Consider the following 13948-nt stretch of genomic DNA (forward strand, 5'->3'; position numbering starts at 1 on the left):
AATATTAATAGATAAAATATGACAGATGGTCGGGTAAGGTTTGCCCCGGAAGATCAGCTGTTTCTCAAGTTGGTCGTTAGAATGGATTATTGTGACATCAATATTTTTGACATTATATTTAAGAAAAAACTGTTGTTTTTTGCTTTCTATGTGATCTTATTAAGAGGTCATGTACATTGTTTATTCCCGTAGTTTATGGTAAAAAATCCCTTTGATAACCTCTCCAAATTAGGATTTAAAACATAATCTCCAATATCACCTTCTTTCAAATAATAAAAAAATGTTGAATTTGCGTGATAACAATTTTGTGCTAGCCGTAGTAATAATAGTAGTAGTAGTATTGAATACACCATAACAATATTTGAAATGTTGCTTAAAGATATTCGTAAAATACTATCCAATAGATGGCATTTAGACTGGCAAATAACGCGGGAAACAAAACGCGTGATGTTCGATCAATGTAGATTGCTCGTTTGAGACGTTGCTGTTGGGGTGTCAATTTCGGTTTGGGTGGTTCAGGCGATGGTGGTTTTGGTGGCGGTGGTGGAGCAATTCCGGGTGTTAGAATTATACGCGACTCCTGTCGGGGAATCCATGGGCCGTCAGCATCAAGTGGAGGTCGCATAACACGTCGTGTATGTGTATGGGGAACCTGTAAATATAGTTTAGATTTCTTTTTTCAATTTTACGGACCTTGAAACAGCTTGTTGCTACAATCCCTTGACTTACCCTCTTATTTCTAGTCATTTCATCGAATATTTTCTCAATTTTCTCATCGGTAAGTGGTGGCTTGGGTGGTGGTTCTGGTGCCGTTTTCTTTTCTGGTTCTTTTTTCTCTTCCTCCGGTTTAGGTTTTGGAGGATATGCTATAGGTTTGGGTATTGGAGTATCACTCAGCACGATATTGATGAGACAATATTCCATTAGGGCCATAAACACGAACACCGTACAAACGGACATAAAAGCATCGACCGCTTTCAAATAGGAGACAGGCGGCAGCGAAGATTGAGACTTCGCATGCTGAGTAGATAGGGTTAGCAGCGATGTTACACCCAGTGTAACACGGGCCGGAGCCGCCTCCGGTTTAATCCAAAATGATACCCATGACATAATGACAATCATACATGTCGGTATATAGGTATTGAAAACATAGTAAACTAGACGTCTCTTCAAAGTGAAAACTACTTCGAGGCATGTAAAATTACCCGTCGAATAGACTTGGGTACAATCGGCTGTTTCATTGCGTATCAATGCCACCTGAGGCAGTTCAATGTTTTCATCCACCACCAGCGGTGTTGTGGGATCCCATTGAAAAATCATGTCATCAGTGGTATGGGATACTGGAAAAAAAAACAAAACATCATCATCATTATCAGAAAAAAAAATCGGTAAAATTTTAAAACACTTACAACTTTCCATTTGCAGTTTACACTCCTGCGTATCGTGTGGATAAATCGCGAAATTCATAATACACGACAGCTTCAGTGTCAGTTTTACCATATAAAGTATCGTCTTATCCTTATAAAGCCACATATAATGATTGGGTATCGTCATTGTTTGAAATGTCACCGATTTGGCATTTTTAAAGAACGAATCGGGGCGCCAAACATTTTTCAACCAATCCACTTCGAGCAGACGGTATTCAGTTGTCATATTCTCTGGTAGCCTTAAGCGATGATCTTTCCATGTTTGTGCAAAAAATATATCCGCCACATAGGTCATCGAATTCTCATCGATAGAATCTAAACCCATAACGGTAACATGAAAATATACTATACACGGTTGACCCTCCTTTTTGGGCGGTCGCATTTTATCGTAACGTTTTATGTCTTCGGGTAAAATATCTGTGATCGCTAAACTATGTCTGAAATTAGAAAGAAAATATGTTTTGTTATAATAATAATTTTTTTTTTAACACAAGTAAATACTTACTGAAATTCTCCTCTAACAAAATGTTCCAGACTTATTGAAAGTAATACAAAAAGAACAGATTGGGCACCCATTGCTGTAAAAGAACATAAAAAAATTTATTTAGGGAATGTTTATATCATCGTTATATTGATGTATTTTTATACCCTTCACCATACTGACCTCCCCGTGGTGCCACCTAGGGTAGCTATTTTCATCACCCGATGAAATAGTGAGCTAATATGTGATGCGAGTTCACCCATAAGAACAATAACAAAAATGGTTGAGGCGTCGGGTTAGTTGCTCACACTCGGAAAACCGACGCTATTATGAAAAAGCAAAGAAAAATAAAACCAAACACACCTAATGTTGACGACACCCGCAAACGTATAAAGGACCACGATCTGAGAATCTGCACTTGGAATGTGCGCACGATGTACAGAACACGCACAGTGTTCGCTTTGGCGGATATACTCAAGAAGTACAAAGCCGATATTATTGCCTTACAGGAAATGCGGTGGAAAGGGACTGGCGTAAGTATATCAGATGAATACGCCCTGTATTATAGATGCCATGAAACGAGACGCGAATTTGGCTGCGGATTTATGGTTAGCAGGATAATAAAAAACCTCGTCTCCAGATAAAGCGAATTGCTATGATCCGTATAAAAGCGAAATTCTTCTACATCAGTCTCATTTACGCCCATGCTCCGACTGAAAATAAAGATGAACAGACCAAAGACATATTTTACGAGCGCCTAGAAACAGCATATGACCGTTGCGCTGGTCATGACATTAAAATTCTGCTAGAAGATTTTAATGCAAAAATCGGAAGGGTAAATATTTTTGGCCCCACCGTCGGAAAATTCAGCCTCGATGAAGAAACATCAGACAACGGCATGAGGTTGATTGACTTCGCGGCAGCAAAAAACATGGTAGTTAGCAGCACCAGATTCAAGCATCTCGATATACACAAGGCCACTTGGATTTCTCCCGATCGAACAACGAGAAATCAAATCGATCATGTTGTGATAGACGGAAGGCATTCATCCAGTGTTTTAGACGTTCGATCGATACGAGGAGCGAACATCGATTGGGACCATTACCTTTTGGCAGCCAAGCTTCGCACCCGTCTTAATGTAGCAGCAAAGGTGCGATCTAATGTACCACGGAAACTCGACGTCGAAAAGCTGCAAACACAACAGGTAACCGATGCCTACTCCGCTCAACTTACCCAACTGCTTGACGAAAGCACCCCTGGTCCCGATAATAATATACAAGCACAATGACAGAGAATTGCCCATTCTCTACAAACTGTAGCAAAAGCAACACTAGGGTACCAAAGACCACCATCAGGAAATCCATGGTACGATCAGGAGTTTCGTGATGCTACTGATATTAAAAACGCAGCGTATAGGGCAACCCTGCAGACAGTAGCAACACTTAATGCGATGGAGAATTATCGGGAGAAAAGGAGTGAGGAGAAAGGTATTTTCAGAAAAAAACAAGAAGAAAAACGCGAGCGTGAGCAAATCGAGATGTACAGGAGCCAAAATGAAGTCCGGGAAATTTTATCAACGAGTAAAACACCAAACCAAAGGCTTTGATACAGTCACATCGTCCTGTAGATATGAAGAAGGAAACCTGGTGACAGATACAGACAGCGTGTTGAGGATCTCGAAGGAGCATTTTGAAAAGCTTCTGGTATCAAATAGTAGCGGTGAAAAAGATACCCCAGAACCAATACGAGATGAAGGCATGACGAGTGTATACCACCAAGGCAAGATGAGGTCAGGGTAGCAATTAATCGGCTGAAGGATTGCCAGCCGAACTATTCAAGACCGGTGGTAAGATGCTGGTCAGGAGCATGCACCAGCTGATTAGTACAATTTGGCTAGAGGAATGCATGCTCAATGATTGGAACCTCAGCATCCTGTGTCCGAGCCCAAAAAAAAGAGACAAGACGATATGTGCCAACTATAGAGGAATAAGTCTCCTTGCCTTCCTTCGCATATAAAGTGTTATCCAGTGTGCTGTGTGAACGACTGAAGCCAATGGTCAATGACATCATTGGACCATACAATGCGGCTTCAGACCTGGCAAATCCACCATTGACCAGATTTTCACTCTGCGCCAAATCCTGGAAAAGACCTACGAAAAACATATCGACATATACCACGTATTCGTCGACTATATAGCCGCATTCGACAGCCCTATAAGTTCAGAGGTGTTTAAAGTCATGTCTGCGTTTGACATTCCTGCAAAATTAATACGGTTATGCAGGATACTATAAGTAGCACAAGGTCAGCAGTTAAAGTCGGAAAGGACCTCTCGGAGCCCTTTAATACCCAACGAGGATTCAGACAAGGTGACAGTTTGTCGTGTGATCTGTTTAACATCCTGCTGCAAAAGGTCGTACGAGATGCAAATGTGAACAGAAATGGCACACTGTACACCAAACAACACATGTTACATGTTACGTCGCAAGACGTCCAGTAGGCCTCGGTACCGCCATAAACAAAACTAATAACACCAGCTTTGACATCCGGAGGAGAATAGTGTTGGCCAACAGATGCTACTATGGTCTGAGTAAGCAACTTAAAAGCAAGGTCACTTCTCGCCAGACCAAACTCACACTCTACAAGACGCTGTTATTACCCGTGCTGTTGTATGGATCTTAAGCATGGGTACTTGCGCAAGCAGATGTGGCCGCTCTTGGAGTGTTGGAGAGAAAAATTCTCCGGACGAATGAACCATGAGCTATGCCATCTATTCTCGGACATCGATATAGTCAGACGGATCGAGCTGCAGCGACTACGTTGGCTAGGCAATCTTGTGAGAATGGATGAAGATGCCCCAGCTCAAAAGGCATATAAAAGCGAGCCAAGTGTTGGTTCACGCAGAAGGGGAAGGCCACGAATCCGATGGAAAGATCAAGTAGAAGACAACATCTCGGAAAATTGTCTTTCAAATTGGATGAGATGAGCAACGATCTTGGAAATTTAGTTATCGGCTTATTGGACAACCGTTCTGTCATAAGCCAGCTAAGTAATAAACAATACCCTTTATTAAACCGATGTATATCGTATGCAATATACATAACATGTTTCAGTAAAAATTATATAAAAACCAGTGAGCGGAGCAGTATGGTCGGACAACTTCCATGAAAATCTAACTTTGCGATATTTGCAACCTCTTGACACCCTACTAAAGATCAACAAATATTACTAATATTCAGTAGACGAGGGCTGTACTTGTCCAGATTCTCTTTACCGTAGGTTATGTTGTGATGTTGGGCTTTCAATTGCGGACTATAGATCGACTAAAAAACACAAAAAGTTAAGTTTTCGGTCCACTTCATCCCCAAATTATTATCTGATCATCATCGAAAATTATAGGCGTTGTCCTTGACCATAATTAGAATCTCATGGAAAATTTCAAAGCGATCAGCGCTATATTTCCACCATCTAGTGTGGTAATGGGTTACTAAATAATGTCTGAATACGTAAGCACCTGTAAATATTTAAGTGTAACTCCCACATCTGAGGACATACGACCATATAATTGGTATAAATTTAAAGGTCAACCACTCCTCTTGAACGTACTATCAACTTCTCGGGTCTAGGACATTTAGGGGCAAATATATACGATATAGAATACAAATTTTGCAATTTTTCACACAAAAGTCAGGGTCCATTTGACTCGCTAAATATTGACCGATCTTTATCAAAACAAACATGCTTTTTCGTTGACCCGATCCCCTTCTCCATGTAAAATTTCACAATGTTTGGACCATAATTGCAGCTTCTGGAGAGAGCAGAAAATCAGACAAAATATAAAATAAAAGTATAAAGACAAAAAATAAAGTTTTTTGTCCATTTCATCCCCTAAATATTAACCAATTTTTACCAAAAACAATAGGGGTCTTCATTGGCCAGAACCAGTGTTGCCAAAACAATGTTGAGGAAAAATGCTAGATTTTGTTGAAAAAATGCTAGAAAGTGCTAAAAATTTTTAAAAAGTGCCAGAAAAAAGTGCTAAAATTGTATAGAACAAAATTGTTAATATTTAGTAATGAAATCGTCATCAGAAACCCCATTTATTCTTAACGGCTATTCGTTGTCGATTTAGCCATGTCCGTCCGATTGAGGTCGAAATATTGATGATAGAGCCTTGGAATTTTGCACATACATTGCTACTACACCTAAGTCTGTTTTTACACTGTAGATTGGTTCCAGAAGAAGCCGTGTAAAAAAGACATTGATCTTATACATAAAGTGAATTTCCCTAATTTAGTGCTATACACATTTGCATTGACCAGTAAAAATTGTTTGTACGCGCTAAAGGGGAATTCACTTAAATCTTTAAGCTAGTGTTCGCAAACAATCGATACTATCGATGGTTTCAGACTTTTTTCTTTCATAAATACTTTTTTGTGATATGAACAAACTTCGCAAAAATTAAATTTGACAAAAAAAAATTTAAGTACATAAAATTTTAAAATCGTGCTAAATGGAATAAATTGTCTAAAAAAATTAAAAATATTCAATTTTCAAACAGTGTTATGTACAAAAAGACCGTGTAAAAACAGACTTAGGTGTACTCCTATGAGATTTGGTATTGGAAATGGAATATATCGGTCCATATAGGGTACATCATATAATGATACCCCAATATATGTTTTTTAAGCTTTTAGGTACATTTTTGTATTTTGGGTTCTCTCTGGATATATAGTCTTCTTACTAAAACTTATCAATATTGGTCCACTTTTAAGGGTAGCCCTCACTAGGGATAAGTAAATCGACTAATCGATTAATCGACTTTTTGTATTGAAAAGTCGAAGTCGACTTTTGATCTTTGAAAAAATCGCAAAGTCGACTTTACAAGATCGACTTTCGATTTTCTTCATAAATACTTGGTTTATTATCAAAAAACCGAAGTTGCCCAAAATTTACACATTCCAGAACTTTATTTCATCTGTTGACAACAATGCTTATAAAAATTAAATTTCTAGTCGATTTTGCTTTAGTTGGTAAAAGTCGAAAATCTATTTTGAACATTTTTGACAAAATCGAAAGATCGAAAAGTCGACTTTTTAGTCAAAGGCAAAAATCGAAAAATCTTAAAGTCGACTTTTTGCCAAGAGGCAAAAATCGAAAAGTCTAAAAGTAGACTTTTGCGCTCCACTACGTATCCCTAGCCCTCACAATTGCATTGGCTTTAATTTCAATATTTAAATTTCGTTCAGTAAAAAATCTCCTTATCAACAATTATAAATATGGGTCTATATTTAGTGGTAGCCCCCAGAGAGCGGTACCCCCCCCCATTATTCGACCTTTTTGGGGACGTAATAATTTCCAAATTTGGTTTAGATAAATAACAATAACATGAAGACAATTATCAATTTCCGTCCCATTTGCGTACTTTTAAGGGTTTATATTCTCTTTCCCAACAGCGACTTTAATTTAAAATTTTTCTATTTTGGTCCTTATTCTGGCACAATCACAACATAATGAGGCACGCTCGCCTTTTCGGTAATCTAAAGTGGTTATAACTTGATATTCGGGATTCCCGCTGAATAAAAAAATTTGTTTTCAGAAAGTTCCAACATAATACATGTTGTTGGAACTTTACATTGCTCTCATACAATGGACAGCTTAATTTGGTTTTTTTCATTTTCCCAAATAAACAATCCACTAGCAGACAATATCATAGTCACCACATGAAGTACCCGATCCTTTTTTAAGAAATTTGGAATGCACGACACATGCTGGATAGCATTGCACCGCGTGAAACATAGGGAAAATTTAATGCATCAATATGAACTCGAAAAAAGAGATTTTTTGGATTGAAACCAAAATTGTAAAAAATTCCTAAGAAATAAGAAATGCTAATAAAGGTGCTAGGTGCTAGATCAATGTTTTTGGTGCTAAACGAGTTCAAAAAGTGCTACATCTAGCACTAAAAGTGCTAAATTGGCAACACTGGCCAGAACCCATCCTACAAGCAAAATTTCGTGAATATTGGTCCATAACTGTGGCCGGTATTGTGTTTACAAATTATAATGGACAGACGGATGGACGGACACACATGTCTAGATCGACTCAGCTAGTCGAGATATGTCGTTTCGTTTTCATTGTATCTGTAGTGGAAATATAAGTATAATTTCCATTTTATTTAATTATGTATTTGTCCTTTCCCTACATGTTACCACAAGGCGAATGAATAATATTCGAGGTTAATATTAAATAGCACTCATACGCAGCCATGTACGACGACCTTAAAAACATTTCAATATCATCCTTCAAAAATGTAATGTCACATCATTCATCATTCGATTATTTATTTACATTCTATTCCATTTCTTTTCACATCTCATAATAATAAAAGTCAACAAATCCATTGTCACCTTGTCTTTAACATTGAATTTCATTAAATATTAAATAAATAAAATAAAAAATATATAGACAAAAAGCATCAATACACATGCCCACATAGATACGTAAACAGGAAAACACTTATCTTTGGTCACAGAAAAATCAACAACAACAACAACAACAAAAATTATAAGTACGTGTGCGACTACAAATCGAGAGAGAATGGAAAAGAAATCATTGTCAATTGTAATCACCTTGACGGCCCGCCGTCATCATCATTCGTTAATACACTAACGGTTTCAAAAAAATGTTACATTTCAAAAAAATAAAAATCTTAACAAGAATAGTAACCACCCACTCATACGCTGATACTCGTAAATACTATACGATGTTACACATGTTTCCTACTACGTGAATATTTGGTTGTAAAACATTCAGACCATGCTAATGATGACGATGATGATGCTAATAATGATACTGTGACAGGCAGACTCACAGACAGACAGACAATTGGCACTACCTTCAGTCTAGTACTTGTGGCCCGTTTTTTCCTCTTCGTCTTTTTGTCTTTTCTTCTGGTTGTTTTCATTTTGTATGTTTCTTTTTTGCCTCGTTTGTAACCAACCACCGAACACAATAGCGGCTTAATTTACAATTAAAACCACTTTAGTTGAGAGAAGAAAAAAAAAACAATCCTCCTCTTAGAATATCCTGTTCTTGCGACTGTTCTTTTGTAAGGATCGCCCGGTGTTATGGTTCATTGTCATCGTAGCAAAGTAGAACAAGAACTATTTATGTTTTTTTTTCTTTTCTTTTGTGTTAGTTCTTGTGGCCAAAGATAGGGTATAATATAATGAAGAACTACTTATGTTTTTTTGACAATGTTAGTAAATTAGGTTAAATTTTAAATACAAAATCAAAGTTATTAAAAAATCAGACTCAAAAAAGCTTTTTAGTAAAAGTATCCATAACATTCAGAATTATTTTAAGGGGACGCTCCCCCCCTTTCTTGGTTTCAATAAATCAATTTTTTATTTTTATTTTATATGAACCATAAACTTCTAAAGAATGTATCATTAAAATTTCAAATTGAAATATCAACAAGTTTTGAAGATATAGCCGATTTATTGATTATTCTGAACCTACATATGAACTAGGATAAAGCCAATCGGTGAAGATCTTCCTTCCTTTTTTACAGATTGGTTTTTTAGTTGAAAAAAGGCAATTTTCTCAAAAAACCATCTTCCTGGGTCCGTCATTTTGCTAATTTTCGAGCGAAATCAATAATCCTAGTTCATATCAAAACCACATATGTTCCAGTGATCGTGATAACTACAGAAAACAACAACAAGATATTGTCTATTTATTTTTTTCAAATTTAGTATAGCGCTCATATATATATATACATATATATATATATATATATTTGTTTTTTTTTTTGTCCGATTTTAGGTGAATGGCGCATTAAACTCCCAAGGATTATCTGATTGAGACAGAATTTTGCACAGGGCACAGAAATAGGTCAATATTAATGTATGCAAAGTTTTGTTGAAATCGGTTCAGATTTAGAAATAGCTGTCATATATAGAATTGAGACAAAATTTTGCACAACATTCTGAATTAAACTCCTTGTACATTAGAACTTTTTACCGGGTTAACCTACTTTATGAGGATTTATTTGACATATATGCAAAGGAAATGACAATTGAAACCCACTGGGTTAACGAAATCCGGTTAAATGTAAACGTACTGTTACGTTCAGTTTAATGTCTGTGAAGTTTTGTGGAAATCGGTTCAGATTTAGATATAGCTCCCATATATACTTTTGTCCGATAATGTTGCAGCAAACTCCCAATATATTTCCGATTCATACAAAATATTGCACAGCGCACTGAAATAGGTCAATATTAATGTATGCAAAGTTTTGTTGAATTCGGTTAAGATTTAGATATAGCTCCCATATATAGTTTCGTCCAATTTTATGTAAATGGTGCACTCATTTTTTACAATGGAAAAATTAGAAATGCGTGCTGTTAACAAATTCATAATGATATGCTGAATGTGTTAGATGAAAGTGCTCCTTTATATGCAACGGTAAAAAATGGGTTGCTAAATTTGAACGTGGTGGTACAAGCATAGAATATGAACCACAAAACAGCAACAACAACAGAAATTGTAGCCAAAGTGCTTAAAACTGCTAATATCATGGGTATTTCAAATGATCGAGTCCATTTAAGGGGACCCCCCATTCTCGGGGTCAAATTTGATTTAATTCGAATCTACACTAATTCAAGAATGTCCCTGCAAAATTTCAAGTTAAAATCTCAAGAACTCATGAAGATATAGCCAATTTATTGTGTCAGCATCAAGTGACGGCTAAAGGGCTTCTCAAACTTTAAACGCATTTTTCTCTAAACATTTTTTTGCGAATGGCGGGCACGATAACTCAAAAACTAATAAACCAATCGATTTCAAATTTTTACACGTTTCTCTGTGAGTGTATATCGTATCGTATGAACTAGGATAAAGCCAATCGGTGAAGATCTTCCTTATTTTTTAACCTGGTTTTTGGTAAAAAATCGACGATTTTCCAAAAATATTTTTTCAAAGATCCACAATTTTGTTAATTTTATAGCTAAGTTAATAATCCTAGTTCATACGAGAGGCAGACATGTACTCTTTCTAATACCGTTGGAATTTTCGGATTCCGATGTTCCAGTGAGGAGTTATCATGCCCGCCATCAAAAATAAGGACTTTTCTTTAATTACAAAAAAAAAAAAACAACAAAACAATAACAAAAATCTTTTGTAAATTATTTTTCTTCTCTTTTAAATCTTCAAATATATATGAGCAAAGTTACAAACCTTAACAAGCATTGGTATTGATTTACCAGCCCATTGAAAATCTTGAAAAATTAAAATCGAGAATGGGTGGGGTTCCCTTAAACCAAAAATCCAGACAATGGCAAAGATATATTGTAACCAAGGTGTATGCATCAGATACAACAACAAAAATTTTACAAAAACAACATTGTTGTTATAGAAATTAAATTGTCATACTGACAATCAGTTTTTGATAAAAATAAACAAAAACAATTATTAATTTATTTTTGTCAAGAACTATTCTTTGAGGAATACTTAATGAATTGGTGTATTCTTAGCGGTTATTGGCGGTTTTAGGTCAGTGAAAAATAAAGTTGAAGACCTAGTCGCGATTAATTTTAAGCCTCCCACATGTAGCCCATGTCTCCTTGTGATGTTGTTTATATTGTGGATTACAATCTTTGTTTTCTATGGAGTGGCTTCAAATTTTGCCTTCTTAAAGAGAATTGAGGGACATAAATCCCCGGCCAAAGACTAAATCATGGAAATTGTGTTGTCCGTATAAAATCTTTCCATAGGCGTATTTAACCTCCGCCGAGAATTGTTACAAGCACCAAGGGGCCGATTCCACTATAGGCTAACATAATCTCCTCGATTTTATGAGTAGCTGGGATTTCCGCACAGATTTCCACACATAACATCAAATATGTGGACCAATCGGAGAACGGGGTTATAACTGAGCCTAGGTTTCCTTTCCGTCCGCCTCGATGAATGTAGTTTTCTTGAATTTTTATTATTAAAAAAAACACACACACACAAATTTAAAGCCCATTTTTGAAATCGAAATGTAATATTGAAAATGTTTTTGACAATTTGCTTTACAAACAATAAAGAAAAAAGTTTGAAACCATATGATTGTCACTTACACCTTATTATATACACCTTGATTAAAACCAAAGGTAGTCTCATGCTGTCATATGTCCAATTTTTTCATAAATTTGCCTTTAACAGTATTCAGCAATCAGCAATTCAATCGAAAATATCTTCCTTCGACAAGTACGCATATCATGTATTCAGTGGCAAAAATTGCTAAATATCATATTTAAATCTTGAGAGCAATGTTCAGCTTTAGAAAATATAATTAATTATGCCAGGCCCTTCCGAAACATATATTTTTTATAAAAATAAAATATGCCTTTGAAAAATATTGCTAAAAATTTTAGAACGAATAACTCCACCCATGTTTATACCCTTCACCACACTGCCGTACAAGGTATTATGTTTGTAACAGGCAAAAATAATCGAGATAGACCCATGGTTCCTTTTCAGAATATGCATAGAATCACTTTCTGAGTCGATTTAAGCATGTCCGTCCGTCCGTCTGTCCGTCTGTAGATGTTAAATTGTAAACAAAGTACAGGTCGCATTTATGATCCGAATTGGATGAAATTTGGCACAGCTCATTTGTTTGGCCCAAGGACAAACCCTATTGAAATTGGGAAAAATCGGTTCAGATTTAGATATAGCTCCCATATATATTTTCGTCCGATTTAAGGTAAATTGTGTACCAAAGTCCCTATCTATCTTTCGATTTGCACGAAAATTGGCAGAGCGTAATGAATAAGGTCTAGAATGATGTATGCCAAGTTTCGTGAAAATCGGTTCAGATTTAGATATAGCTCCCATATATATCTTCGTCCGATTTAAGGTAAATTGTGTACCAAAGCCCCTATATATCTTTCGATTTGTACGAAATTTGGCACAGCGTAATGAATAAGGTCTAGAATGATGTATGCCAAGTTTGGTTAAAATCGGTTCAGATTTAGATATAGCTCCCATATATAGCTTCGCCCGATTTTAGGTAAATAGTCCACTAAAGTCCCTGGAAATCTTTTGGTATAGCGTACTGAATTAAGTCTAGAATGATGTGTGCAAAGTTTCGTGACAATCGGTTCAGATTTAGATATAGCTCCCATATATATTTTCATCCGATTTAAGGTAATTGGTGTACCAAAAAGCCTATATATCTTTCGATTTGCACGAATTTTGGCATAGCGTACTGAATTAAGTCTAGAATTATGTGGCAAAGTTTCGTGAAAATCGGTTCAGATTTAGATATAGCTCCCATATATATATTGGTCCGATTTAATGTAAATGGGCCACCAAAGTCCCCATATATCTTTCGATTTGCATGAAATTTGGCACAGCGTAATGAATTGGGTCTAGAATGATGTGTGTTAAGTTTCCTGAAAATCGGTTTCGATTTAGATATAGCTTCTATATCTGACCAAATGAAAAATTTAGTATCGGTTGCAGAATGACATGTTTATGGATCCAATTTCATTTTACTGGTCCTTTAAAAATGAGACGTCTGTTAGGATTCATCTGTTGAATATACCCAAAGTGGTGAAGGGTATCATATAGTCGGCCCCGTCCGACTTTACTTCTTTCCTTACTGGTTTTTTTAATGTGAATAGTTTAGATACATTAATGGTTTTAAAATTAAACATTTGTTTGGTATGCACATGAAAAAAATGCAACGTTATTTTCAGAATATTTGGACTTGATCTTGATTTGGTAAAAATATTAGGTTGGAGAAAAAGAAAACCATTATTTTTATATGAACTATAGGACATTATTTAACTGGCTTCGGAATGTCCGATATGGGCCAAATATGTACAATGGTTAATACGGGTTTGTTGTATGATTTGTTGCCATTTTAAAAGTAACTTCATAATGTCTCTCTTTTGCAAAAAAAAAACTCTAGTAGTCGATTTTCACAATCCTCCCTAGATACCAATTTTTTATCATTAAAGAAATTTTGCGATGCAAGAAAAATTC

General features: G+C 36.0%; 1 protein-coding gene across 1 annotated transcript; it reads right to left on the bottom strand.

Moving 5' to 3' along the window:
* Positions 1–373: 373 nt before the first annotated feature.
* LOC133331943 (glycine receptor subunit alpha-4-like) lies at positions 374–2003 on the bottom strand. The gene is made up of 4 exons (XM_061540330.1): positions 1933–2003; positions 1410–1864; positions 730–1340; positions 374–652 (listed from the first exon to the last, which is right to left on the bottom strand). Exons 1-4 carry the CDS (start codon positions 2001–2003, stop codon positions 374–376), a joined length of 1416 nt encoding a protein of 471 aa, XP_061396314.1.
* Between the last annotated feature and the right edge of the window lie 11945 nt (positions 2004–13948).

The sequence above is a fragment of the Musca vetustissima genome, unplaced genomic scaffold (assembly GCF_032173495.1).
Source record: "Musca vetustissima isolate MV318-11 ecotype Yass unplaced genomic scaffold, APGP_CSIRO_Mvet_v1 utg74908, whole genome shotgun sequence".
In the NCBI taxonomy this organism is placed as follows: Eukaryota; Metazoa; Arthropoda; class Insecta; order Diptera; family Muscidae; genus Musca; species Musca vetustissima.

Bases quoted from the DNA above. Each gene is read 5' to 3' on its own strand.
- LOC133331943 (XM_061540330.1), bottom strand. From the start codon at position 2,003: ATGGGTGCCCAATCTGTTCTTTTTGTATTACTTTCAATAAGTCTGGAA. The intron at 1,865-1,932 runs GTAAGTATTTAC...TTCTAATTTCAG, and splicing joins TTTGTTAGAGGAGAATTTCA to ACATAGTTTAGCGATCACAG. The intron at 1,341-1,409 runs GTAAGTGTTTTA...TTTTTTTTCCAG, and splicing joins TAAACTGCAAATGGAAAGTT to TATCCCATACCACTGATGAC.